Genomic DNA, 27,779 nt, shown 5'->3' on the forward strand with positions numbered 1-27,779 from the left:
CTATTTACTGATCTTGACCTTTAACTTGGAAATTATGTACACTAGTCCTGGTTTAATGTTGCCCTGTTTCACTTCAGTGTTGCTAAGTTAATAGGGTCTGTAATCTTGAGCATCACAGAATTTGTTTGAATGTGGTTTCCTGTGTGACCCAATTAGTGCCATTTTGGAGCAGTCTCCCCTCCTATCTCTGACCTGCAGCCTCTCCTGTTCCCCAAACTCCAAGCTACAGCCTCTCCTTGCTTCCCGATCTTTGAACTGCAATTTCTTTCCCGCTGTCTGGGTTGTGCCATCTCCCCAAACTCAGTTGTGGACTGCAACTCCCACCTCCTCAACAGACAGGACTATCGAAGCTGCTCCTGCCTCGTTACTCTTCTCCTGAGCCCTTACACAGAGCCAGGGTTCAGGAGAAGTTAGCAGCCAACGGGAACATTAAACAAAAAACATGGATTGAAGTAGCTCCAAGTCTACACCATCAGGATTCGCATTTCCAAAATGCTGGAGCTCCAGATCAGATCTGGATCTTGCCCGGGATGCAAGTCCAGGAGAGGGTCAGTCAGAAGGCAGGAGGTTCAGTGAGAAAGTGGGTCATGGGTGGGGATAGAGGCTGCAACTTGGAGAGTTGGGAAGTGGGGAGAGGTCACAATTTGGAGGGTGAGGGAGTGGGGAGGATCTGCAGCCTCCAAGAGGATGCGGGGGGGGGGGGAAGAGGAGGTGGGAGGATCAGGAAGCAGGATCTGCAGTGAGCAGGGGGTACTGGAAGTTGAAAGTTACATTTTTCTTATGAAATAAAAAGTTTAAAAACATACAAGTTACTTCGTTTACCAATGTAGGGATTTAACAATGTAAATATGGCAACTTAGAGGGTAAAATGCTTTCAAACTTGTTTTTTTCTCTGATAAGGAAGGTTTCAACAGGACCTAACTATAGTTTTAACATGTTTTCAATGGAACCAATGTTTCACTTAATGTCATGTTTTTCAAGATAGCAATTACAACTTTAAGTGAGGACTTACTGTACTAATGAGGCTAACCAGCAGCCCCATCGCACACTTTAAACAAGATAAAAAATATAAATGCAAATAGAACAAAGTTACTAGATTTTAGAGGCTGAATATGATCAACATGATGTATTATGAGCAGCTCTGCAGTGTAGTAATTAACAAACTGGCATAAAAATATTAAAACTTATTTTTTAAGCATCAAGAGATTATGATTACAAGATTAAACTTCTATAGCAGAACAATGAAACAACTTCCAACATATAAAAATATAAAATCTGTAGTTAGTTAGAATGAGAGCTACTTTACTAAAATAAATAAATAAGAAATGTGCAAAATCACTTAAGCAGCAAGTCTGAAATCTTCCTGAGCTCTGTGGTGACATGCCAGCTGTATAATTTGTATATAAGAATACACAAATTAATCCTGATTGTAAGTTTAGCATCGGGGATTTGAGCTAAAGGAAAAGGACAGAAGCTGAATTGTTGTCAAGGATCCCATTAGGAGAGCATGGGGTGCAGAATTGAGTTGATAGTGTTTTTACTCTAAGTTCAATGCAAGCATGCGCATGGTGAGGCTTTGCACTGGCAGTGGATCCTTCTAGTTTCTGCCCTTATTTGGAAAATATTCATGATCACTTACTGAAATACAAACAGCTTATTTTTTCTTAAAATTATGCCTCAAAAAATTGCACGATAAACTTTGAAAAATATTAAATTTCCCCAATGTTTCTTTAAAAATGTGTGAAATGTGAAACCTTTGAACTGTAATTGAGTTCTGCCACATTCCCTGAGCTTCCTTCTTTCAGATTAATTATACGTTTCTGAAAAATATTTCTCAGGAGCCAATCACTGCACTGATATTGCCCTGATGTTTTAACACATTGGCATAGGGCACCTTCACAGGCTCTGCACCCGCAGCTGAGATTCCTTGGGTACATGTCACCTTAAAGTTTAGTTTATTCATCAGTTTCACAACTAGGCTTACATTAACACTGTAATGAAGTTACTGTGAAAATCCCCGAGTCGCCACACTCCGGCGCCTGTTCAGGTACACTGAGGGAGAATTTAGTATGGCCAATGCACTTAACCAATACGTCTTTCGGACTGTGGAAGGAAACCGGAGCACCCGGAGGAATCCCACACGGACACAGAGAATGTGCAAACCTCCACACAGACAGTGATCAAAGCCGAGAATTGAACCCAGGTCCCTAGCGCCTCTTTTTTTCTAAGTAATGAAAGGGCATCACGGTGGCACAATGATGAGCACTGCTGCCTCACAATGCCAGGGACTAGAGTTTGATTCCAGCCTTTGGTCACTGCCTGTGTGGAGTTTACACGTTCTCCCCATGGGTTTCCTCCGAGTGCTCTAGTTTCCTCCCACAGTCCAAAGATGTGCGGGTTAGGCGGATTGGCCATGCTAAATTGCTCCTTTGTGTCAGGGGGATTAGCACGGTAAATATGTGGAGTTTTTGTCGGTGCAGGCTTGATGGGCCGAATGGCCTCCTGCACTGGAGGGATTCTATGATACTATGATTTTTCTTCCACCTAGAGGCTGGTGTGGGTCTGAATCTCATTGCCTGAGAAGGTGCAAGAGGCAGAACCCTCATCGCATTTAATACAAACATTTGGATAAGTACTTGAGGGGTTGTAAGCTACAGGGCAATGGACCAAAGGCTCTTTCTTGGCTGTCATGGACATGATGGGCCAAATGGCCTCCTTCCACACCACAAATCTTTCTATGTCTCTATGATGCATCTGACGGTGAGCAATACTACATGAAATCCACAAGTATTTAAACATATCTGACAAGTGATAACTGAAACAAATAAAAGTAAATGCAACCTTAAAAAGACTGATCTTGATATAAAGCATTTTCACAGTAGGTTGCTGGTACAGACACAATGGGCTAAGTGGCTTTCTTCCGTGCTGTGTTTTTATGTTTGAAATCTGTGTCCATGTGGATAAAGCCACTTCTCATTAAACATCTAACTGGTGGAAGCAAATGATCCTGAATTCTTGTCGAAAACAGTTTGTTGATTGTCCAGCTTTAGTTCATTCAATATTTTCTGTTAAAAATAAACCAGATAACATCGGTTACTTTCACATTATGAAACTGTGTGTGTTTGTATGTATGTGTGATGTGTGTGTGAGCAAGAAAAACAGGGTTCATGGGATTCTATTTTACCTTTAGCACCCAAAACAAAACATCTCTGGACTGCACTTCTTTGTAAGCAAAGTAGAGATTATGGGCAGGATTTTTCAGCTGCACTCAGCCCAAGACCGGAAGATCCTGCCCGAGGTCAACAGACCTTTGCGTGGTCCGCCCCCACCTATGATTCCCGTGGCGGGAGGGACAGAAAAATTCCACCCTATGTCTCCAGTTCTTCATCTAAGTCAGCCTTTCCAGCTGTTAACCCCTTAAGTCAACATGGCCCCAATCCTTTCAGTATAATAGACACCAACTTGCTAGGGTTGCATTTATCCCATTTTCTACAGTTCAACATCTTCCCAGAACTAAAATTTACCTAAAATACTAACTTGAACCATAAACTAGAGGTTCGCAACAATTGGAAGAATGGAGTTAAACAGTATATTTGTTCACCCTCTCCTAATCGAACAAAGTTAATAAAGGTCTGCGGTCTATAATTACAACTGCTGTCAATCAACTGGTCGAGGTAAGTCAAGCAGCATATATTTATCTTCATCCCTGTCGCCTTGCTAAGAATATCTCAATACTACTGTTGAAACCCCATTGGAAGAAATAGGCCATAAACCAAGGCAACTAAGTAAGAGTGATCCTCGATTTTATTTTGAGGACTCATTCCCACAACAACTGCTGCTTATTCAGTGTCTTTGAAAACCTGTGCTCTGTCGATATGAAGAGATCCTGACCCTGGTGAAATTTCTGGGAGCAGGAATAGTTTGAAAAAAAATCAAGTGCCGATGTCAGTATGGGTGAATCCTGAGCACCCAGTGGAGGGCAGCAGAATGAAAGGTGCTGCCGGGAAATAGTTTTCAATACAAAGCCAACAGGGCTGCCTACAATGGTCTTGGTGGTCATAGAACCAGCAGCCCTCCTTAGCTGAAGACTGATTGCAGTGCAACTCTTTTCAAACTGCAGGAGTATTCCAGACTATGACTCAGCCCCTTAAACCCCACTTCTATAACTTTGCCAGCATGCTGTAAGTCAGGTGCACAGTGTGAAGGGCAGCAAATTTGGTAAGTACATGTCTTTGTTCTTTGTGAAACTCATACACTCACACACACAGAGAATTCCCTGGTTATGATCTTTGTACAGCCTCCCAGCATAACAGAGCCTTCTAGTCAGCTTCTGACAGACTTTTGCCTCCATTCTGTTGCTGGCTAAAAGAGGTCCTCATATCATCAAAATGAATCCAAGCATAGCCTATTTTTCAAATTCTGTGCTATTGGAATGAGGGATGTTGATGCTGCAGGGTAGACCACTCGCTGTTCCAGGCACCGAGCACTTCCATTTCAGGTGTCGAATAGTTGGATGCTGAATAAAGCTCTTGTTACATTTTCCCAATAATGTGCCTCAGCCTGAGCTTCGAGAAAAAGACAGGGGGTTGTATTTTTGAGTTGGGGGACAGGAAATAGAAATCAGGACTTTTTCTGGGTCCCAAACTGAGGTTGGAAACAGAATGGAGTCACGATTTCCATGCTGACAACCCCTTGAACTGGTCTGGAGACAGATTAGTGGCCACTTCAAAGGGAACGGAGGCTGGCCAGATGAAGGGCACACTCGAATTTATGGTCATCAAAGCAGCGATTACGGTGAGTGCTCTGTGAAGGAGCAGAGAAGATGCAATAATTGCGTGTAAAGATGAACTCTGAGGTGAGCTGGCAAAGAAGACAGATGAGCCACAAAACAGAGATGTAGTTGATAAACATAATTTGATGTTGATCATTGGTGCAGAATCGTCTGATTCAATTTTAGTTAATATATTTTAATAGATAATGTTGTGTCAGCCAATGCATTAATTGTATCCAGGACTTAATTTTCTTTGAGATTTTTTGAAAACTTACATTTCTTAGTCGTTGTGTAAATTGTTCTTCTTGTTCATTCACTTGTTGGTCAGGGATAGTGACACCCCAGCGTTGTAGTTCCATTAGTATTTCCTCCTGGCTGTATAATACAGCTGGGTCCAAAGAATTTTTATTAATGAGTTCCACCAAAAACTGTTTAAAATGGATTCTGAAATGAAGATGAGAGTTGCAACAAATGAATGATTTTTGACATACTTGTGTAAAGCTTTATATTTCCCCTCTCAAGTGCAGTTTTAGTTAAACTGCTAAATTTGAATAGAAACAGGCGACATAGTGCCATAGTGGTTAGCACTGCTGCCTCACAACGCCAGGGACCCGGGTTCAATTCCCGACTTGGGTCACCGTCTGTGTGGAGTTCGCACATTCTCCCTGTGTCTGCGTGGGTTTCCTCCGGGTGCTCCAGTTTCCTCCCACAGTCCAAAGATGTGCGCATTAGGTGCGTTGGCCATGGTAAATTGACTCTAGTGTTAGGGGATTAGCAGGGTAAATATGTGGGGTTACGGGAATAGGGCCTGGCTGGGATTGTGGTTGGTGCAAACTCGACGGACCGAATGGCCTCCTTCTGCACTGTAGGAATTCTATGATTAATATATTTTAAATTAAAAGTATCCCACAAGAGCTACAATGAAAAGTTAACCAGTTTTATTCTGGTTAGATATCAGTTTAAGAACGTCAATACTGTTCTTTAAAAATAAAATGCAAACATATGCAAGTTAAAATAAGTTGTAGAAGTACTTCGAAGTTATAAAATCGGTTATTTTGAGACAATGGGCAGAATTTTACCATTCCACCCATCACGGGAATGACAGAGGGCAGGACACAGACCATGCAAAGGTCCGTTGACCTTGGGTGGGATTTTCCGACCTTGGGATGAGCACAGCCGGAAAATCCCACCCAATGACAATGGTAGCAGCAGCAGCTTAAACACCTTCTTGCAGGGATAGGCCAAATGGACCTCTGAGCCTGACCTGACATTCTGTACAATAACGGTTGATTTACAACCTTAATTCCATCCTCCTGCACTATCCATCTTCTCTTAATTTATTCGTTCAAAGACTGAACATCCACAACCCTGTGGAATACAGAATTACAATTATTCACAACGCTCAAGAGAAGAAACCTCTCTTCATCTCAATCCTAAATATCGATCTCTTATTCTGAGACTGTGACTTCCAGATTTCGACTCCCCACCCAGGAGAAACATCCCTTCAACATTTACCCCTTTAAAAAGTTTATAAGCACGATTTTGCCTGCCGTTCACATCACGCTCACGCTGCAGCGAGGTCGGAGAATTCAGCACCCAGCCAAATCTCTGTTCACTGCAGTGAGCTGGGAAAATCCCACCAATGTGAACAGTGATAAGATTCCGGCGTACGTATCTCAATGAGATCAGCTCTCCATTTTCTAGTCCCAGTCGGCTCAGTCTCTTCTCATAGGACATCTGCTCATTCCAGGGATCAGCCTGGGTAAATCTTTGTAGCATTCCCTCCATGGCTAGCATATCCTTCTAGTGGTAAGGAGACCAAACATGTACACAGTACTCCAGGTGTAGTTCACCAAGACGCTACGTGATTGCAATAAGACTTTTTCACACTCTTATACTCCAATCCCTTTGCAACAAGGTTAACATACCATTAGCTTTATAATTGCTTGCTGTACCTGCGCGCTAACTTCCAGTAATTCCTATAAAAGGACACTCAGTCTGTCCGAGTATTATATTTCACAACCTTTCACCATTTTCAAGAAACATTCAGCTTTGTCTATTTTCCTACCAAACAACAACGAAAGCAACTTATATTTTTATAACACTTTTTACATTATAATACATCCTACCGCACTTCATACGAGTGATACAAAACAACATTTGATACTAAACTGCACAAGGTGATATTAGGGCAAATGGTCAAGAGCTTGATCAAAGATAGGTTTAAGAGATGAAAGAGGTGGAGAGGTGTAGGGACAGAATTCCAGAGCTTGGGACCTAGGCAGCTGAATGTGCATCAATCAATGGTGGAGTAATTACTCCTGCTCCTATCGTTTATGAATCTTAATTAAAATTTGGGATGCACAAGAGTCCAGAATTAACTGAGCACAGATATCTTAGAGGATGTGGGTCTAAAGATTAGACATACAGAGGGGGCAAGACCATGGAGGGATCTGAAAACAAGGGTGAAAATTATTTTTTAAATCGTAGCTTTGTTTAACTGGGAGTCAATGTAAGTTATTGGGATGACAGGGGGATGGGACTTGGTGTGAGGACTTGGGCAACAAATAGATAACTTCAAACTTATGGAAGGTAGAATGTGGGAAGCCAGTTAGGAGACCGTTTTGACGAGAGCTAATAATGGACATGTATGATTTCAGCTGTAGATAAGCTGAGATAGAGGTGAAGTCAGGTAATGTTAGGTAAGTGGAAAAAGGTCTTCGAGATGCTGTGGATGTGTGGTTGGAGGCTCACTTTGGGGTCAAATATGACATCAAGGTTGTGAACAATCTGCTTTAGTCTCAGACAGTCACTAGAAGAAGGACATAGCCCATGGTCAAAGGCTTCAGTTTTCCCAATATTTAATTGGAGGAAATTTCTGCTAACCAGATTGGGAAATCAAAAAAGCAGTCTAATAACGTAAGAAACAGTAGTGGAGTCGAGAGGGGTAGTGGTGAAACAGAGCTGGCTGTTGCTAGCATATCCAAAATGGATAACCTCATATTTCCACACATTATATTACATCTTATTATTTATTTATTATTAGTGTCGCAAATAGGCTTACATTGGCACTACAATGAAGTGAAAATCCCCTAGTCACCACATTCCGGCGCTTGTTCGGTTACACTGAGGCAGAATTTAGCATAGACAATGCACCTAACCAGCATGACTTTCGAACTGTGGGAGGAAGCCGGAGCACCCGGGAGGAAACCCATGCAGACATGGGGAGAACGTGCAAACTCCGCACAGACAATGATCCAAGCCAGGAATCAAACCTAGGTCCCTGGAGCTGTGAGGTAGCAGTGCTAACCAGTATACCACCATGCCTTCCCATCTGCCATGTTCTTGCCCACTCACCCAACCCCTCCATATCCCTTTGCAACCTGTATGCATACTTCTCGTAGCTTACCTTCACAATTAACTTTGTGTCACCTGCAAACTTGGAGACTACATTCGGCAACCTTGATTCCAAGTCATTAATATAGAGATCCTTGCAGCACCCCATTAGTTACAGTAAAATGGCCCATTTATTCCTACTCTCTGTTTACTGTCCTTGAAGCAATCCTCAATCCATGCTATTTTCCCTAAACCAATAAGCTTTCATTTCATGCAATAACCTCTTGTGTGATACCTTGTCAAATGTATTTTGAAAATCCAACCACATGTTCTTCCCTATCTACCCTGTTAGTTACAACTTCAAAAAACAGATTTGCCTCATACCATTTTCCTTTCATAAATCCATGTAGCCTCTGCCCGATCATATTATCATTATTTATGTACTATTACTGCATTCCTAGTAATAGATTCTAGTATTTTTCCTACTTTTGATGTAAGGGGGACTTGGTGAGTGCAAATTCACAAATCTTTGCAGGTGGCAAGGCAATATTGAACTTTGCCGGTTTCTGGGAAAATTCTGCCTCACAAATGAGACAAAATTGGAAAGAAAGATCGTAGTACGTGGATATACTCAGAATATTATGGTCGCAATGCTGTAGTTTTAGACTGAGCAGGCAGCTTGCAAACTTAATGCTGGAAGACAAAAAGGGTAACTTCAGTTTGTTAACAAAGTGGCACGTCCCAAGATTGTGTTTGACAGGAAGCTGGATATGTAGAAACAGCCTTGGACTTTTTGTCTGTTGACAGATGGAGTTGGGTGTTACCAGTAGAAGGTTGGAAGCTGACCTCATGCTTGTGAATAATGTCACTGAGCAGTTGCAGGTAAATGAAGAATTAGAGGGCACCAAGGGTGAAGATCTGGAGTGCACAGATATTGAAGTATGAACAATTAAGTACAAGTAAGAACTGTGCCACCGTGAACAGCACGGTGGCACAGTGGTTAGCACTGCTGCCTCACAGCGCTAGGGATCCGGGTTCGATTCCGGTCTCGGGTCACTGTCTGGGGAGTTTGCACATTCTCCCTGTGTTTGCGTTTCCCCCCACAGTCCAAAGATGTGCGGGTTAGGCCAAAGCAGTGGGAGACATCTTAAGCATTCAAAACAAATATGTTACTGTAAAGAAAAAGGAACTCCCAAATCTATAAGTTACTAGTGGTTGCAGAGGGACATAGATAAGCTGCAGAGCTGGGCTGAGAGGTGGCAAATGGAGTTTAATGCGGAAGATACTTGGTAGTGTGGATGAACAGAGGGATCTGGGTGTCCATGTGCATAGATCCCTGAAAGTTGGCACCCAGGTTGATAGGGTTGTTAAGAAGGCGTACGGTGTGTTAGCTTTTATTGGTAGAGGGATTGAGTTTCGGAGCCAGGAGGTCATACTGCAACTGTACAAAACTCTGGTGCGGCCGCATTTGGAGTATTGCGTACAGTTCTGGTCGCCGTATTATAGGAAAGATGTGGAAGTGTTGGAAAGGGTGCAGAGGAGATTTACCAGGATGTTGCCTGGTATGGTGGGAAAATCGTATGAGGAAAGGCTGAGGGGCTTGAGGTTGTTTTCGTTAGAGAGAAGAAGGTTAAGAGGTGACTTAATAGAGGCATACAAGATGATCAGAGGATTAGATAGGGTGGATAGTGAGAGCCTTTTTCCTCGGATGGTGTTGGCTAGCACGAGGGGACATAGCTTTAAATTGAGGGGTGAGAGATATAGGACAGATGTTAGAGGTAGGTTCTTTACTCAGAAAGTAGTAAGGGCGTGGAATGCCCTGCCTGCAGCAGTAGTAGACTCGTCAACATTAAGAGCATTCAAATGGTTATTGGATAAACATATGGATGATATTGGAATAGTGTAGATTAGAGGGGCTTTAGATTGATACCACTGGTCGGCGCAACATCGAGGGCCGAAGGGCCTGTACTGCGCTGTAATGTTCTATGTTCTATAACTCTCTGGATGTCAAAGAGAATACAGGGGAAGACAAGGCAAAACAAAAAGGAATAGTTTTGCCAGATATGTTATGAGAGGGAAAACTATGTCAGGTTAGGTGGATTGGCCATGCTAAATTGCCCCTTCGTGTCAGGGGGATTAGCAGTGTAAATACATGGGGTTACGGGAATAGAGCCTGGGTGGGATTGTGGTTAGAATGTACTCAATGGGCCGAATGGCCTCCCCCTGCACTGTAGGGATTCTATGAATTCTGCTGGATTAGGTGCTCATAGGAGTGGCGAGAATGTTAGCTGGTATCATCAAAATTAAATTTCAAACTACTTGGTGGAGCACGGAGATAAACCTTATGATTTTAAATGACACTCAAAACCTGGGTACTTACAAAAAAATAGGAGTCAGCTCAGTGGTAGTGTTTTTCCTCGGTATGAGATGGTCTTGGGTTCAAGTCTGCTTTAGAGATGAGCACATATTCCAGGTTGGCACTTCAATGTAGGACTGAGGAGTGCTGTACTGCTAAAAAAATGTCATCTCATGGGACTACTTATTGTAGTTTCATCGACAACATTTATCCTTCTGCCAACATACCTTAAATAAATTCTCTGGAGGGAATGGGGGGTTTCACTAGGATGCTGGATGGAGTGGTGCAGAGGTGGGACACACTCTACCCCAGCTCCAGGAGATGGCCTTCCAGTAGAGTCACCACCCCAGCCTTGGATGCAATGGCAGCCCTGGTCATTGCAAGTGCTCTCCAGAAGAGGACAGGGGCAGCAGAGTCGAAATAAGATGAATGATCTTCTTCACTCAGCCAGGATAAATGAACTACCCTGAGTCTCCCAATGGACCCACTTACACCTCCAATCCTTTCTCTCACTCAGCCACCTTGGCCTTTGTCAGCACCAAGTTCCCCCCCTCCCCCCACAATCACCATGTTTCCCTCAGTAGCTGCTATCCTCCTCACACTCCAGCTCCTACCCAAGCCCCACACCTGCCCAACCTCATCATCATCTTAAATGTCAACACTCCCATCTACAATTTTCCTCTCTGTGTCACTGCAGGACAAACTCAACCACAACAAGCGTGAGCAGGCGCAGCCAGCTGGAGTCATGCCCGAGCTCAGAACCCTTATGCATTTTGAGGAGCGAGCCATCAAGGTGACCGGGGAGGAGGAAGAGTGTGTCTGCGTTGCTGATGAAGTGAGGGCAGCAGAGAAACGTGAGAATCTTCAACACATATTCTGTCATTCTGCAAGTCTTGGAGTAAGTAATCAATGTTCCTGCTGTATCTCCTGTAATGCACTAATGCCATGTCTTTTCTCTTGCAGGCAGACCAGTGGAACAGGTCGGACCATCCTCGATCTCCTAGACCCACCGGACTCCAGAAGCTCAGAGGGGGACTTCTCCAACCCCACTGTTGAAGAGGTGTCACAGTTGTCACCAGCACAGTACACAAGTTTCTGGGTCACTCACTGGTGAGCACCTCACAGCTGAAGATCCACAGCAGGTGGAGGCAGAGAGGTCCCAGGTCCCAGCACTCGAAGGGATGCCGGAGCCCAGGACTCTGCCTAGCCCCTTGCTGATGAAGTGCCCCTGGGCTTGGTTGTCCCACAGCTGTGAACACCCTGGAGGGTGCTGGCTGCCTGAACGCTCACCTCCAAAATCCACCTCGGAGGTGAAGATGCCAGGTCCACACTTTGGGACTGACTTGGCGATTTCCAGATATGAAAATTGCTACACCTGGAGTTGGGTTAAGCTTTTAAGTACTGTTTTCAATGAGTAGGAACTACTATAGTTACCTCAAACACCATTCTTAACATGCTTCAATTTAGAGCACTGCCAACAAACATTATCATTTCACTTACTCGCAAAAATCCAAGTGGCTTTTAATTGAGGTGCGTCCACATTGTTCATCTTTCAGACCGTGTGAGGTTTCTCGCTGCTCCATAATCTTGCATTTACCTGAAGCAGGACAGTATTAATCATGATGAACAAAGCTTTGAAGATGGTGAAGATTGCATTTTCCAATATTTAAAGAAAATATGGATTAAATGCTGCTGCCCATTATCATTAGAAGTAGCATAAATTCAAGAAGGCTTTTAAATTTCACACACAAAATGTTAATTCGATATTATGGGAGCTCCACTTAAATCCACATAATTATTGAGTCAACATGCAAATCCAGATGATCACAAAACGGCATATGTTCCAAAACTGTTTCTCTGTTACAACTGAAAAGCTTGGCATTATTTTTTCACTATTCTTTCTTTAGGGCAACAATATCTGTTATTCTAGGTTACAATCTGCCAACTATTAATATTTAATTTCACAAAAATTAGAAAGTAATCTTTCCTTTCTCCATCTCTGCTTAAGAAATCCTGCAGTTGGAAGCTATTGAACTGAACAGTTCACTTCTGTCAATTGTATAGTTCATGGTCAGTAGTAGGTCAGTAGATACATATACACATCTGTGTGTGTATATACAAACACTGATAAGCTATGCTAAACTAGTGAGAGCAGCACCACACCCAACCCATTCATAATGTGGGTGGCACAGTGGCAAGCACTGAGGCCTCACAGCGCCAGGGACTTGGGTTCAATTCTGGCCTCGGGTCAGTGTCTGTGTGGAGTTTGCACATTCTCTTTGTGTTTGCGAGGATTGCCTCCGGGTGCTCCGGTTTCCTCCCACAGTCCAAAGATGTGTGGGTTAGGTTGATTGGCCATGTTAAATTGACCCTTAATGTCAGGGTGATTAGCAGGGTAAACACGTGTGATAATGGGGATAGGGCCTGGTGTCGGTGTAGTAATTCTATTCTATGATAATATCAAGGAGTTGCACATATATTCACACAAAACTTATTTTTATGCAGTATATTATATAAAAGATGATAGTTATTACCTTCCACCTGTCCTAGACTGTTATCTGTTCCAATGGCAGTCGAGGAAATACTCGCTCTCTATACAAAAGGAAATCAGACATTAACAAAGTGGCTGAATAATAAACCGATTGTTTTTGTATTCAATAAATTATAAAACTTTCGATTTTTGGAGTTTTTGATGACAAACTCAGAATTCTCTGTGATTCCTCCTCAGAGTGGCTGCAATAAGTGCAGATAAATGCTTCAATCTTGAAGTTACAGTCTATCATTCACTGCTTTCCCATAGGCTGTTGTATGAACCGAACCAACCCCACTACCACCGACAATCCCCATGCCCCCCCGGTTAAAACCAGCCATCACTGAAATCAGTTGAAATGGTGAGAACTTCCCCTTTTCCTTTTCGCAAATTGTTGTTTAAAGCCCCATTAAAAGTTGCACATTGTTCAATGAGGTCTAGCCCTGAGGTTTTTGTTTTAAATTTGTGTAGCATTAATTGTCTCCATTTTAATCAATTACTAGATTTTTAAAAACTGAATCTTTTTAGAAATTTTTTCATGTTAATTCAGCTACCTTCATTTTGTTTTGCTTTATGTAAAAATCTTAAAAGGTAATTTCATTTTAGTGCCTTTTACTTCCTGGTTGCTGTCTGTTATGGAATTCTTTAATGTTATCGGCTGCATGGACAGTTCGAGAACATCACTGCAACTCTACACTGGGAATCCCCAAAGAATAATTCGCTCACTGAATGGCGAGAGGAGGAAAGCTTCTTGCAGAAATAGCACATCTCTCAACAAGACTTTCTTCAAGGTCAGAGGTGAACATCCTTGCTTTGCTTTGCCATTGACCACAAAATCCAGTCTGACTCAAGAATGATCTGACTGTAGAAGGGCCAGCTTTCACTCAAAAACAGCTATTGTATCAAAAAGACTGTGTTGACATACAAACGTTCTACCAAGAGATACCTTCTCCACCCCCCACCCCGCCCCCCACTCAACTCCGTGGCAAAGCCTGTCTGCAAGAGACGCACTGGGATCTTACTAGATTAACAGCTGGTCTGGCACAATTCAATTATTGCTCCTACCAGTACAGGTTTTCTTCATGTAATCCACTATAACTAATGGCGGGCTTGGGGGAAGGTTGCAGGGTTGGAAATCAAGGAGTAATTTGTATTGGAAGTTCTCTCGCCACGATAATATTCCCTCTTGTTGAATAATTTGAAGTGCATTACTCAGGAGTAGAACGTCAAGATATTAGCTACGACTCACATGTAATAGTTGCTGCAGCCGTTCCACACTCCAGTCTCTGAGGTGGTAGAAACAGTTCCGGGGATGATGTGCGTGCAAACCCTTAGTATGGCAGTTACTCATCAATGCACAAGCCTGTTGCAATCAAATGCATTTAAATATATAAATATATAAAACAACCTGTTTCTATTATCTGGCTATGGTAATTGGCAAAGCACACATAAGAACGCGGGATAAAGGGACGTGGGATGAGGCTGATGTGCAACCCGATTCCATTGACCTCTTTTCTCCATATCTTTTAATACCTCTAGTTAGCAAAAATCCATCAATCTCAGATTTAAAACAATTGATCTAGGTAAAAGGTAAAAATATTTAATCAAAATGCATAAATGAGAGAAACAAGATTATAAGGGAATTATCTGAGTGAAATATACTTAAGTTGGATGCTATGACGAAACCAGTTCTGAGAGAAAACTAAGCAGTGGGTAGAAGGTTGTCAAGGTGGTTTTGAGCATAGATACAGAAAAGGCAGCTCTAAAGACTATAGATAAACTAAACAAACATCAAGAAATATTTGCTCAAATTATATCACATCTTGTCAAGTTGTGAAACCGAATTGAATAAATCTAGTCATTTGTGAGTTGTTAGTGGAATAAAAATGACAATGAAAGCTTCTGGAATATCATAAAATTTCAAACAGATCATTAATTCCGATCTGGGAAGGAAACCTACCATACACATCTGGTTTGACCTACAAGCTACTCCAGTACCAGACTCTTTATGCCCTCAAGCAATAACTGCTGCCATGCTGGTTTAATCCAGAACGAAAAACACAAAAATACATTAGAAATAAGATGTAGAAATTGGAGACTATTGTGGCTGTATGGAACTACAACAGTGAGAATAATAGTGAGAATAGTAACAATGGTTAGGTGGGCTGGCCATGCTAAATTGCCCCTTAGTGTCAGGGGTATTAATGGGGTTAAGGGGATAGGGCCTGGGTGGGATTGTTGTCGGTTCAGGCTCGATGGGCCGAATGACCTCCTTCTGCACTGTAGGGATTCTTTGATTCTAATATAACATACTGGTGAATGGACAGAGTGAACAGAAAAAAAGGCATGACATGACACGTGAGAGGTTAAAAAAGCAGATTCCGCAGGAGGTAGCACATTATACAATGAACTACACTGGTCATTCAGTAAGTCCTTGCTTTGAATTGTGCTGCTTTACACTGTTTTGCTTTAAAATTGTTTATTCTTCGGATCCTTTTTCTCCAACATATATTGCAATTTCCATTTATACATCATAATTGTGCATTGTACATTGTCAACCCATCAACACAACAACAGAAGGAACAGTGTTATCAGGTCTGTCTGAAAACCCAGGAGTTAGCTTGAGAACTTATTCCTGCATCTGCTCATGCCCTGATGGTTGCCTCCCATCCTTCCTGTTAGATGCATTGTACCAGCAAGGCCTCCGTCCTGACTGCTGCCTTACTCTTGATCTGCTTTTGCCCTGCTCGCTGCCTCACTCCTGCTCTGCTCCCGCCTTGCGCACTGCTTCACTCCCACTCTGCTCCTGCCCTGCTCGCTGTCTCATTTCCTGCCTCCTCCCATTCTGTTTGCTGTAATGTTCGCTGGCTTGTTCATCGCCTCACTTCAAATGACCGAAAGTAGTATCAATTTGCTTTGTCCACATTCATGGAATAAAGACCAGGGAGAGACTAATTGAAGAATGGGGAGAGAATTGCTGGCAATTAGGAGACAGGGAAAGTATAACTGAAGATCAAGGAGAAACTCGCTGTGGATCCAAACTCCCATTTATACATTAATTCTTATGGGAAAAGCTGATTAATTTAAATATTGTTTTGCTTAAAGTTTCACTCTTGAAGGAGGCAGCTAGGACGTTAAGTGAAGGTTTGGGTGGCACAGTGGCGCAGTGGTTAGCACTGCTGCCTCACAGCACCAGGGACCGAGGTTCAATTCCAGCCTCGGGTCACTGTCTGTTTGAAGTTTGCACTTTTTCCCCCCGTGTCTACGTGGGTTTCCTCCAGGTGCTCCGATTTCCTCCCACAGTCCAAAGATGTGTGGGTTAGGTTGATTGGCCATACTAAATTGACCCTAGTACCAGGGAGATTAGCAGGGTAAATGAGGATCATGAGAATAGGATCTGGGAGAGATTGCGGTCGGTACAGATTCAATGGGCTGAATGGCCCTCTTCTGTAATGTAGGGATTCTATGATTTCTATGAATTACTGTACATGTTAATGTGAAAAAAAAAGCCTGACCTTAGTAATGATACAGGACAACCAGGTGAACATGAGGAGGTAGACAGCTTGCTCAATGATGAAACAGGAAGCAAAGGGAAGTTCATATAGTGTATTATTTAATGTAATATATTATGAAATTTAGTGAACAAATCGGAAAAGTGAAATTAAGATCAAATATAACCTCTACAAATCCCAGAGAGAAAAAAGGGGTAGAGTATTCATTACAGAAAATACTAAACATTTGGAAACATGTTTAAAGCATAGCCAGAGGGTAAACGAGAATCCAGGAAATAAAACATATTTGCAGCTTTCTTACAAAACTGCAAGAAATTATTTCAGTACTTCAATAGTCAGACAGTCAGGGAAGAGGTTGAAGTCCTATAAAGATACAAATAGATTTAAAACAGAGAATGAGCATAAGATAATAAATATTCGTAATTATTACCTACACTCCAAGTATTCCCTAAAGAAGGCACAAACAATATACTATTCAGAAATAGAGATCACCTAGCTAAAGTTAATACCCAGACTTCCAAAGGGAATTTAACAAACGTTCATGTGGAATCACGTGGGAATTCAAGGTGAATCTTCAGGTTGAGAAACCTAGTGAACGTTAAAAAAACATTAGCTATCTGTTAGAGGAGCCAAGTACTGCATGGGGGAACCTCAGGGATCAGTGTTTGGACCACTACTGTTTCTAATTTACATCAATGACTTGGGCCTAGATGCTCTAAGCAACGTGGTCGCATTTGCAGATGAAACCAAATTAAATCAAGTCGTGGAATCAGCTCAGAAATTACAAAGTGAGTTGGACAAAACATGTAAGTTAGCAAAACAAAGGGAAATAATGATTAATACGGACAAGTGTGAAGTACTGGGCAATGTGCATTGAATTAGCTAGGGAGGGAGTTGAAAGAGACTGAGCAGTCTTGGCAGATTTCATGCACAAAATGTCTAATAAGTGGAGGACTGTAATCAATAAAGTCAACAGAATATTGAACAGTACAACAGAAGTTAGAAGAAATTGAGATCAAACTGTACAATGCTTTGGTCGGATCAAATATTGGGCCTGATTTTACCAAAACTTTGCGCCCGAAATCGCGGTAAAGTTGGGCGTCGGGCCTATACTGTGATCTGCACCTGATTCCGAGCAGATCGCGGCTTTTGGTAATTTGCATGCATTTAAATCGACTTAATGAACCGCGCGCCCAACTCTACCGCCAAATCCCACTTTACCGTCTTCTGGCCCGATCCGCGTCTGCGCTGTTACCGACCTGCAAAATAAAAGTCTGAAGTCGCCGCTGCAGCCTCCGAAGAGCAGGGTCAGAGACTGCAACGGCGCCCTGACCTAGATCATCCTCTGGTTGGGGCGGGAGGGGCGTGGGAGGTGAGGGGGGCTGTGACGTCTCATTCTCTGGTCGGGGGGGGGGTTCCGCTGCGTGTTTGCGGCCGATCCCTCCTGGCACCATCACTGGGACACTACCAGCCACAGATTACTCTTCCCTGCAGGTGCGAGAGTGCGGGAGAGATGGCTGTGGCTGGTAGTGTACCAGTGATGGTGCCAGGAGGGATCGGCCGCAGACAGGCAGCGGAACCCCCCGACCAGAGGGCGAGACATCACACCCCCTCTCCACCCCCCCCCCAGAGGATGATACGTCGCACCCCCTCTCCACCGCCCCCCCCCCCCCCACCCCCCAGGGGATGATCAGTCACACCCTCTCTCACCCCCCCCCCCCCACCCCACAGAGGATTAGACGTCACACTCCCTCTCCTCCCCCCCCCTCCCAGGGAATGATCGGTCACACCCCCTCCCCCCCCCCCCCGGGAATGATCGGTCACACCTCCTCTCCCCGCCCCCCCCGGGAATGATCGGTCACACCCCCTCCCCCCCCCCCCCCCCCCCCCACCCCCCCGACCAGAGGATGAACGTCAGAGAGCCGCTCTCTCCACTTTCTGCTTTTTTTTTCGCCACCGGGCGCGCTGTCAGATTTTTTTCGAACTGCGCATGCGCAGTTCAGAGCTCCGATCGGTCCACCAGCGCTAAGCCCCGCACACAGCGCGGATTGGGCCAAAGCCGGCAAAACACGTATGGGCGCGCTGGAAAGAGGATTCCAGGCGCGGATCTATTTGACGCCCAGATCTGGCACTTACTCAAAATGGTAAAATTCCCCCCATTGAGTAATATGCTCAGATCTTATCACCAAAACAAAAATGCATTTTAGTGCTGGACTTCATACAAATATGAACCATGAGGAGCATTCCTAGATTCAAAGATATACAAGTCGAGAGGAATGTTGGAGGAAGCTAAAGCTTTTCACCCCTAAAAGAAGTCTGCTCTTAGAGGTGTAGAAGACAGTAAACTAAATGAAAAAGGTAAGCGTGGAAAATTATCAGATGCTAAATTGCGAGTAGGATTGGTAAACTAACAAAAGTTTACGAATGATATGAAGAAGTCTTTAAAGAGCGATCAGTAAATGGAATAGACTCCCAGATACAACAATGAAAACCTTAAACTTAGTTAAGAGACAACCGGATGCTACAATGGGGGACGAGAGCTTTTGGGTTTTGGATGGATGAACATGAGTGAAATAGCCATTGTTACAATTTTGGAATCTTGCCTTCGGTATTCTCTCAAGTGCATCTATGCGAAACATTGAAAACAGTCTTATGTTTAGTTGTGTGCCTGCTCTGTCCCTTATCTAACCATACAAAATTGTAACTTAAAGATGCAGCAATAGTAACCCTTCATGATCTGAACTGGGGAATTTTATCTTGTACAGGCATGCTTCCCTTTGAGAGCAGCTTTATTGCACAGCAACATAGAAATGAGTAGTCATGATCAGGTTTACATGGTTAAATCAATGTAAAATATCTTTGTGCCAATACAAAATGATGAACATGCTCTGCTTTCCCACATGCATTAAAAAGGGACTGCTTTTCCCATCCAGATCCTACTCGTGGGAAAAAAAGGGTAATAAAGCTCTTATAATGTGATAGCTTCCAGGATTTGCAATTACACGTGTTGAAATATAAAGTGATGAGAGTAATCAGTTGTTAATATCCCGATTATTTTCAGGACGGTACTGAGCAGAGGTCAGCAAGTCCACAGAGGGCAAAGACGACAAAGACGAGAACATTATGGGATATTTTGAAAAGCTTAAAATAAGAACAAAGAAAATCACAACACAGGAACAGGCCCTTCAGCCCTCCATGTCTGCACCGACCAAGTTGCCTGACTGAACTAAAACCCCCTACCCTTCCGGGGACCATATCCCTCTATTCCCATTCTATTCATGTATGTTTGTCCAGACGCCTCTTAAAACTCACTATTGTATCTGCTTCCACTACTTCCCCCGGCAGAGAGTTCCAGGCACCCACTACCCTCTGTGTAAAAAAACTTGCCTCATCCATCTCCTTTAAACCTTGCCCCTCGCATTTTAAACTTATGCCCCCTAGTAATTGACTCTTCCACCCTGGGAAAAAGCTTCTGACTCTCCACTCTGTCCATGCCTCTCATAATTTTGTAGACTTCTTTCAGGTCTCCCCTCAACCTCCATCATTCCAGTGAGAACAAACCAAGTTTCTCCAATCTCTCCTCATAGCCAATGCCCTCCATACCAGGCAACACCCTGGTAAGTACTTAAAAGGTTTTACAGCAAAATAAAAGATGGATACTAATTAACCTTTAGCAGGGGATGGTGCCGGACATCTTTTCATAGAAGCAAGTAAGAGATAAATGGGAGAAGAATGTTACAATAGGACAGTACTTAACCACCTTTAAATTAAAAAAAGTCTTCAAATATGAATGTGTAACTCAATGTCACACTGATCAATAATCTAGTAAATTGGTTTTGGTCTTGAAAAAACTACTTTTAAATTATAGTGAAAAGCAAAATAAAACAGATATATTTTGTGAATGAAAGGGCACTCAAGGATCTGGAAACAACTTACCAATCCTAATTTAAAGGGCCTCTTGCAGCCTCCACAGAAGTCATAATTGCATTCCGTGCAATTAAAATGAATACAGCCTCCTCTGGATAGATCAAATCGAACTCTGCAATTAGGGCATTCTAAAGCAGACACAAATATACAATTAAAGAAAATAAGGACTCACAAAGCTGGCCAAAAATGTCTGCTTACAATCAATTAGATATTATATCATAAACTCAAGAAAACAGATGTCTTCCATCACACAAAGGAAAGATTTCTGTTATTTGTTTTGTTTTTTTACAGAACACAGAAAATCCATGCATGAAGAACATATTTATATTAATATAAGTAGGGGATAACGGGGATATCTATTGCCACAATGGTGAACAACGATAGCTAATCTACTCCCCTGAGGAAACCCAAAGCTATTCGTATCAGGAAATAATTTCATCCCTTTGGTGTTCCAGCAATAAATTTAGCCTGTAAACTAGCAACAGTCTGGGAAAATTCCTGACTTTATGGACAATATTTTCTGTAAGTTTTCCGCTCACACGCTGAACAAGACTGCAAACAAATGTTATTATAAGTGCAAACAAATGTTGCAAAATGTTTTATTACTTAATAGAAATAAATGATGCAGCTTAAATAAATTTAAAAATCTTGCAATGATATCCTCTTCCCTTCTCTACTGTCGTATTTTAACTAGTCTGGATGTAGCATAGCCTTTTTCAATGTATTCCCCATTTAAAAAAAATACATTTACATTTGTCTTGTATCTTCTGCTTTCCTGTCCTCAGGAATATTGTGGGAATAGAAACAGCTTCAAAAATTATTTGCCCAAACATTTCCCCCAAATTTTAAAAGTTCATTGAATGGCGAGCATTGACGAACCACGACATTATAGTTGTACCCTCATTGTTCAAATGCAAATAAAATTCTTAAACAATAAAATTCTGTCTGAAGAACAATTTTGTTGATAGCCCATAGAATAAAGGCACAACTTGATGACTAGAGTTGTCTCTGGCATGTTAAAAAAATAAATTCATCTATAATCTCAGTTGCTGTTAAGTCCAATTAATTACCTATTCCATTCTTGCAGAGGTAGATGCTTAATTTGCTCGCCTGAAACTCAGGGTTATTCTGCTGCTTCCATAACTTAAACTTTTCACAGCTGATTCCCTCATGCTGTTGCTCCCACTGAGAAAAAAGAAAATGAAGTGTCATTACGCGGTAACAGGTTGCGCCTGTTTTCAGGCGCGAAAACTTGGTAAAGTCGGGCATGAGGAGAGTAGCACGATCCACGCCCGCCTCCACACCAGTTCCCCCCTAACCAAGGCCCGAAAATGGCCGCGATCGGGACCGTGCCTGAAATGGCGCAACAGCCATTTAAATGAATTTGCATGAATTTAAATTGACTTAATGGGCTGCAGGCTCAACTTTACCAGCACTTCCCCCTTCACCACCGTGTTTGTCAATCCAGAGTCGGCGCGAAACAGACATGCTCCGTAGAAGTCCGATTCAGGCACTCCATCAGTGAGAGTTAGTGAGGAGGTAAGTGTCTAGTGTCCGACAGCTCTCTACTGCTTACTCCTTTTGTTGCAGCCATTTTCTTTCTCAGGTCGGGGTGTGCGAGTGTGTGGGGGGTTGTTGCTCAGCAGGGTCTCCGATGTCCGATTTGCAGCACACACCCGGGTCTCAGCACTGACCTCGGGTCTTGTGGATGCTGCTGGGTCCTGGTGCACTCAGCACTCTGCCAGCTGAAGGATGTGCACAAAGCCCTTGCAAATTGCACTGCTGCAGCCTCTCAACTTTTCAAGGAGATGTGATTCTGGGGAGCATGTGGCTGGGGGATTGGAGGGGTCCGCTGCCACCCTGCCTAAGATCAGTGGGGGGGGGGGGGGGGGAGAAAGAGAGGGTAGTTCGCTGTCACTCTGCCTGAGATCAATGGGGTGAAGGGGGGGATCTGCTGCCACTCTGCCCGAGATCAGTGGGGGGTCCGCTGCCACTCTGCTTGTGATCAATGGAGGGGGAAGGGGGGTTGGTGCCACTCTGCCTATGATCAGTGGGGGGAAAGGAGGGGTCTGCTGCCACTCTGCCTGTGATCAACGGAGGGGGAAGGGGGACTGTTGCCACTCTGCCCGTGATCAGTGGGGGTGAAAGGGGGTCTGCTACCACTCTGCCTGAGATCAGTGGGGGGAAGGGGGGGTCCGCTGTCGCTCTGCCTGTGATCATAGAAATCATAGAAACCCTACAGTGCAGAAGGAGGCCATTCGGCCCATCGAGTCTGCACCGACCACAATCCCACCCAGGCCCTACCCCCGCTAATTTTACCCGCTAATCCCACTAACCTACGCATCTCAGGACTTTAAGGGGCAATTTTTAACCTGGCCAATCAACCGAACCCGCACATCTTTGGACTGTGGGAGGAAACCGGAGCACCCGGAGGAAACCCACGCAGACACGAGGAGAATGTGCAAACTCCACACAGACAGTGACCCAAGCCGGGAATTGAACCCAGGACCCTGGAGCTGTGAAGCAGCAGTGCTAACCACTGTGCTACCGTGCCGCCATCAATGGAGGGGGAAGGGAGGCCGGTGCCACTCTGCCTGTGATCAGTGGGGGTGAAAGGTGGGTTTGCTGCCACTCTGCCTGAAATCAATGGGTGGGGGGGAAGGGGGAGGGTGAATCACTCTGCCTGAGATCGGTGGGGGGAAAGAGGGGGAGGGGCCTGTGATCAGTCTGGGTGGCGGAGTGAAAAGGTGGTCAGTAATGTTGTCGGGGTGGGGCAATGTCTGTGGGGGTCAGGGGGAGGCATTATCCGGTCCAGGAGGGATGTGGCAGGTGAGCCGCATTCTATCATATATTTCTGCGCATGCGCAGTTGGAGGCGCTGATCGGAGCTGCAAAGTTTCAGGCACGTTTAGCCTCGTCCACAGGCTTGTGCAGCACAGTTCGGACTCGCTGATACTTTTGCAGGCAGAGTGCGTGTGGGGGCGCTGGAGAACGGGTCTAGAAGTCGAATCTGAAACACTCCCAGTTTCAAGTCCGCCCAGCGCTTAGAATCAAAATGATAAAATAGGGCCCTGAGTGTAGATTCAGAAGTAAGAGAAATAAAGCTGGAAAGAATAGAAACTTATTAAGGAAGTATGGAAGACAGAAGAAACATGAGTGAGAAAATACGCAAAGGAGTTTGGCAGCGCTTAATGGTTTTAACTGGATAAGGCAGGCGAGCTGAAGGCATAGATGGATACTAAAGGAAGTATGATATCATTGGTAATACTACAACATGGCTTAAAGGAGGACAGGAATGGCTGCTAAACATTCTTGGTTGTAGAGCTTTCAGGGAGGGATATAAAAATTTCTGGAGAGGTTAAAGAAACAATTATAGCCTTGAGAAGTGATGATTTACTGTAAGAATCATCGTACAAAGTTACATGGGCTGAAAAGAACAGAAATGGAATAACCAAACTGCTGTGAGTATACTACAGATCTCCAAACAGTAAGGAGATGGTAGAAGACCAAATCCAATGCTTTCTGTCCCCCTCCCCTTTTGCACAATGGAGTTACATTTGCTATCTTCCAATCAAATGGGGACTTCTTTGAATCTAGGAGTTTTAGAAAATTAAAATCGCGCATCAACTATCTCACTCGGCATTTCTTTGAAGACCCAAAGATGAAGTTCATCAGGAGCTAGGGATTTGTCATCATGCAGCTCCAACTTAGGGATTATCCACTTGAATAAAATGTCTGTTCCTGTAAGGGTTTACATTGTTGAAATGTAAATGCAGTAAATCATTTTTTTAACAATGAGAGATTTTTAAAAATGTCTATATTAGTCACTTTGAAGTTTATATTGTTTCACCTCAGCATGGCAGCTATGGCTTCCCCACCATCGATACTGGGCGAGTTAGCAAGGGAAGGTGCAAGGGAAAAGGGTGGAGCGCATTGGTTGGCATGGAGGGTATGACGAGGGCATGAGGCATCATGGAGGAAATGAGGGGCTGGGGGTAGATAGAGTGGCATAGGTTGGCATGGATAGGGAATGGGGAATACGTGGGGGTGTGAGGGCTGTTTATGTTTTATTCTCTTTTGAAACTTCAGCAATTCCAGTGCACTAAGGCAATTCTTCAATCCTGCGCCTTATCTCCACATCCAGCAGCCCCTGTACACCCGACCTGGGTGTAAAAATCCAGCTGAATGCCTCTATTTATGCCCAAAATCCCATATGCTTTGCTAACTACTGTCTTGATCTGCCCTGCCATCATCAAAGATCGATGTACATGCACCCCCAGGTCCCTCTAACGTTACTAAGCTGAGATGTAATTTCGCAAAAGTTGACTGGAAATAGCCACCTGAAGGTAAATCAATGTCAAAGCAGTGGGAGACATCTTGAGCATTCAAAACAAATATGTTACCGTAAAGAAAAAAGGAACTCCCAAATCTATAACTCTCTGGATGTCAAAGAGAATACAGGGGAAGACCAGGCAAAAAAAATGAAATAGTTTGCCAGATAAGTTATGAGAGGGAAAACTATGTCAGGTTAGGTGGATTGGCCATGCTAAATTGCCCCTTAGTGTCCCAAGATGTGTAGGTTAGAGAGATTAGCAGGATAAATATGTGGGGATTGGGCAGGGGGGTTGGGCCTGGGCAAGATGCTCTGTCAGAGAGTTGGTGCAGACTCGATGGAACGAATGGTCTCCTGCCCCTGTAGGGATTCTATGATTCTATACGGAAAGTTCATACTGCAGAAATCCCAGTGTATGGAAAATGCTGGGATGAAAGGCAAGCAAAGAGAGGGCATGAACAATTTTGGCAAGCAAAACCCACAATCATTTCTACACTCTAGCTATGACTGTAACACTACATTCTACACCTTCTCCTTTCCTTCTCTATGTAGGGTATGCTTTGTCTGTATAGCGCGCTAGAAACAATACTTTTCACTGTATACTAATACATGTGACAATAATAAGTCAAACCAAAACAAAAAAGAGCAAGAGGACAGAATATTAGACCTCAAAGGTAACCTTTGGAGGCCAAAGATTAGGGCATTGTTCTTTATGAATACTTTGCATCTGGCTTCACAGAAGAGAAGACAATGCAGACATTGTTGTTAAGTAGCAGGAGTGTGAAATATTCAATGGGATAAACATAGTGAGAGAGGAAATATTAAGGGATTTAAGGATCACCAAGCCCGGATGAAATGTATCCTAGGATGTTAAGAGAAACAAGGGAGGAAATAGTGGAGGCTTTGATCGTCGTTTTCCAACCACTTTGTCAGACTGCGCTAACTTTGCATCATTGTTTAACAAGGCATAGACCAAGTAATTACAGGCCAGTCAGTCAGTAGGGGGCAAATTTTGGTTAAAAAAAATCAGAGGGCCAGTATGCATTGACAGTTAGAAAGACAGATTCAGCAAGGACAGCCATTTTTTTTTTAAGGGAAGGTCATATTTGACCAACTTGATCAAATTCTTAGAGCAAGTAACAAGGAGGGTTGATGAGAATAATGCATTTGATGCAGTCTACATGAATTTTAACAACACTTCTGACATGATCCCACATGGCAGACTGGTCAGCAAAGTAAACATTCATGTGATCCAAGGGATAGTTGCAAGTTGGAGCTAAATTTGTTTTTTGTGGCTGGACGGCTGCTTCTAATGGGTTCCACAGACTCTGTATTAGGTCCTTTGGCACGTGTGGTACACATTAGCGATTTATACTTAAATGTAGGAGCTATAATTAAGACATCTTCAGATGATAAAGCAACTGAAAATGTGGCAGTTAGTGAGAAAGAAAGCTGTGGACTGCAGTAAGATAATTGATGGACAGGTGAGGCGGGTACAAAGTGACAAATGGCTCAAACCAGAACAGTGAGAGATAATGGGCAGGATTTCCCAGCCCCGAAACCAGAGGCTTTAAAAGTTAACGGCTCTCCACATTTTTCGGCCTTGCCTGCGACGATACCTGTCGGTGACAGAACCAGAAAATCCCACCCAATGTATTTGGACAGGGCAAACAAGACAAGGGAATACACAACAGGGTACAACTGTATAGGAACACAGGGCCATTAGAGTGCATGCCCACAGAACCCTGAAGGTAGTAGAACACAAGTAGAAAAAGTAGTTAGAGTGTATGGATACTTTTCTTCTATTCGATGAGGCACAAAATACAAGAGCAGGGAGGTTAGGCCGAAAAACTGAACAAAATACTAGATAGGCCACAGCTTCGATATGGCAAACAGTTCTGGTCACTGCGCCAAAGGAAGGATGTGATTGCACTATGGAAGGTACAGAGATTTACATGGATGTTATCAGAAACTGAGAATTTTAACTGTGAGGAAAGGTTGAATATGCTGTTGTTGTTTTCTTTGGAACAGGAGAACCTGAGGGGAGATTTAATTCAGGTCTATAAAATTATAAGAGGCCTAGACTAAGTGGACAAGAAAGTCCAATTTCCAGGAACAGGGAATTAGGAGCAGAAGTAGGGCGCTTGGCCCCTCAAGCCTGCTCCGCCATTCAATAAGATCATGGCTATAAGATCTCATTGTAACCTCAATTCCACACTCCAGCCTATCCCCAATATCCTTTCACTCCCTTGCTTCTCAAGAATCTCTCTCACTCTGCCTTAAAAATATTCAAAGATTCTGCTTCCAGCACCATTTAAAAATGATAGTTCTAAAGACTCACGATCCTCATGAGAGGAAATATTTCTCCTCATTTCTGTGGACATCTTCTAATTTTTAAACAGTGACCCCAGAGAGGTCAACAACAGCGGGCAAAGATTTAAAGTAATTGGTCAAAGGATTAGAGGGGAGAGGATGATTGTTTCTTTGCACCTCAAGGGATGGAAATCACTGTCCGAAAGGGCAGTAGAGGCAGAAACTCTCATGATGTTTAATGCGTTCTTATACACTGGAAGTCTGGACAGCCACCAGCCTACCGACCGACAGCTGTAAAGTTTTAATGTTTATTTATTAGTGTCACAAGTAGGCTTACGTTAACACTGCAATGAAGTTACCGTGAAAATCCCCTTGTTGCCACACACCAATGCCTGTTTGGGTACACTGAGGGGGAATTTAGCATGGCCAATGAAATTAACCAGCACGTCTTTTGGACTGTGGAGGAAACCAAAGCACCTGGAGGAAACCCACACAAACACGGGGAGAATGTTCAGACTCCGCACAGACAGCGATCCAAACCAGGAATCAAACCCTGGTCCCTGGCTCTGAGGCAGCAGTGCTAACCACTGTGCCATCAGTAAAGTGGGATTAGGTTGGTTTGTTCTTTCTTGGCTAACAGACATGAGGGGCTAAATGGCCTTCTACGTCAGAGGCTTCTATAAGTGGTCATGTTCTGTGAAA

The 27,779-nt window shown here is 43.5% G+C and overlaps 1 protein-coding gene across 1 annotated transcript in view; it reads right to left on the reverse strand.

Annotated features, from left to right (window-relative positions):
• Positions 1-1,095: 1,095 nt before the first annotated feature.
• Positions 1,096-27,779, reverse strand: part of LOC144495711 (uncharacterized) — a 60,950-nt gene continuing 34,266 nt past the window's right edge. Inside the window, exons 18-24 of the mRNA XM_078216059.1 lie at positions 21,503-21,617; positions 20,442-20,560; positions 14,243-14,356; positions 12,998-13,055; positions 11,964-12,060; positions 5,047-5,215; positions 1,096-3,065 (exon numbers count right to left, since the gene is read on the reverse strand). Of these exons, the coding sequence (XP_078072185.1) occupies positions 2,985-3,065; positions 5,047-5,215; positions 11,964-12,060; positions 12,998-13,055; positions 14,243-14,356; positions 20,442-20,560; positions 21,503-21,617 (753 nt within the window). The 3' untranslated portion in view covers positions 1,096-2,984. The remainder of the gene's footprint in view (positions 3,066-5,046; positions 5,216-11,963; positions 12,061-12,997; positions 13,056-14,242; positions 14,357-20,441; positions 20,561-21,502; positions 21,618-27,779) is intronic.

This window comes from Mustelus asterias, chromosome 7, assembly GCF_964213995.1.
Source record: "Mustelus asterias chromosome 7, sMusAst1.hap1.1, whole genome shotgun sequence".
NCBI classification, from domain to species: Eukaryota; Metazoa; Chordata; class Chondrichthyes; order Carcharhiniformes; family Triakidae; genus Mustelus; species Mustelus asterias.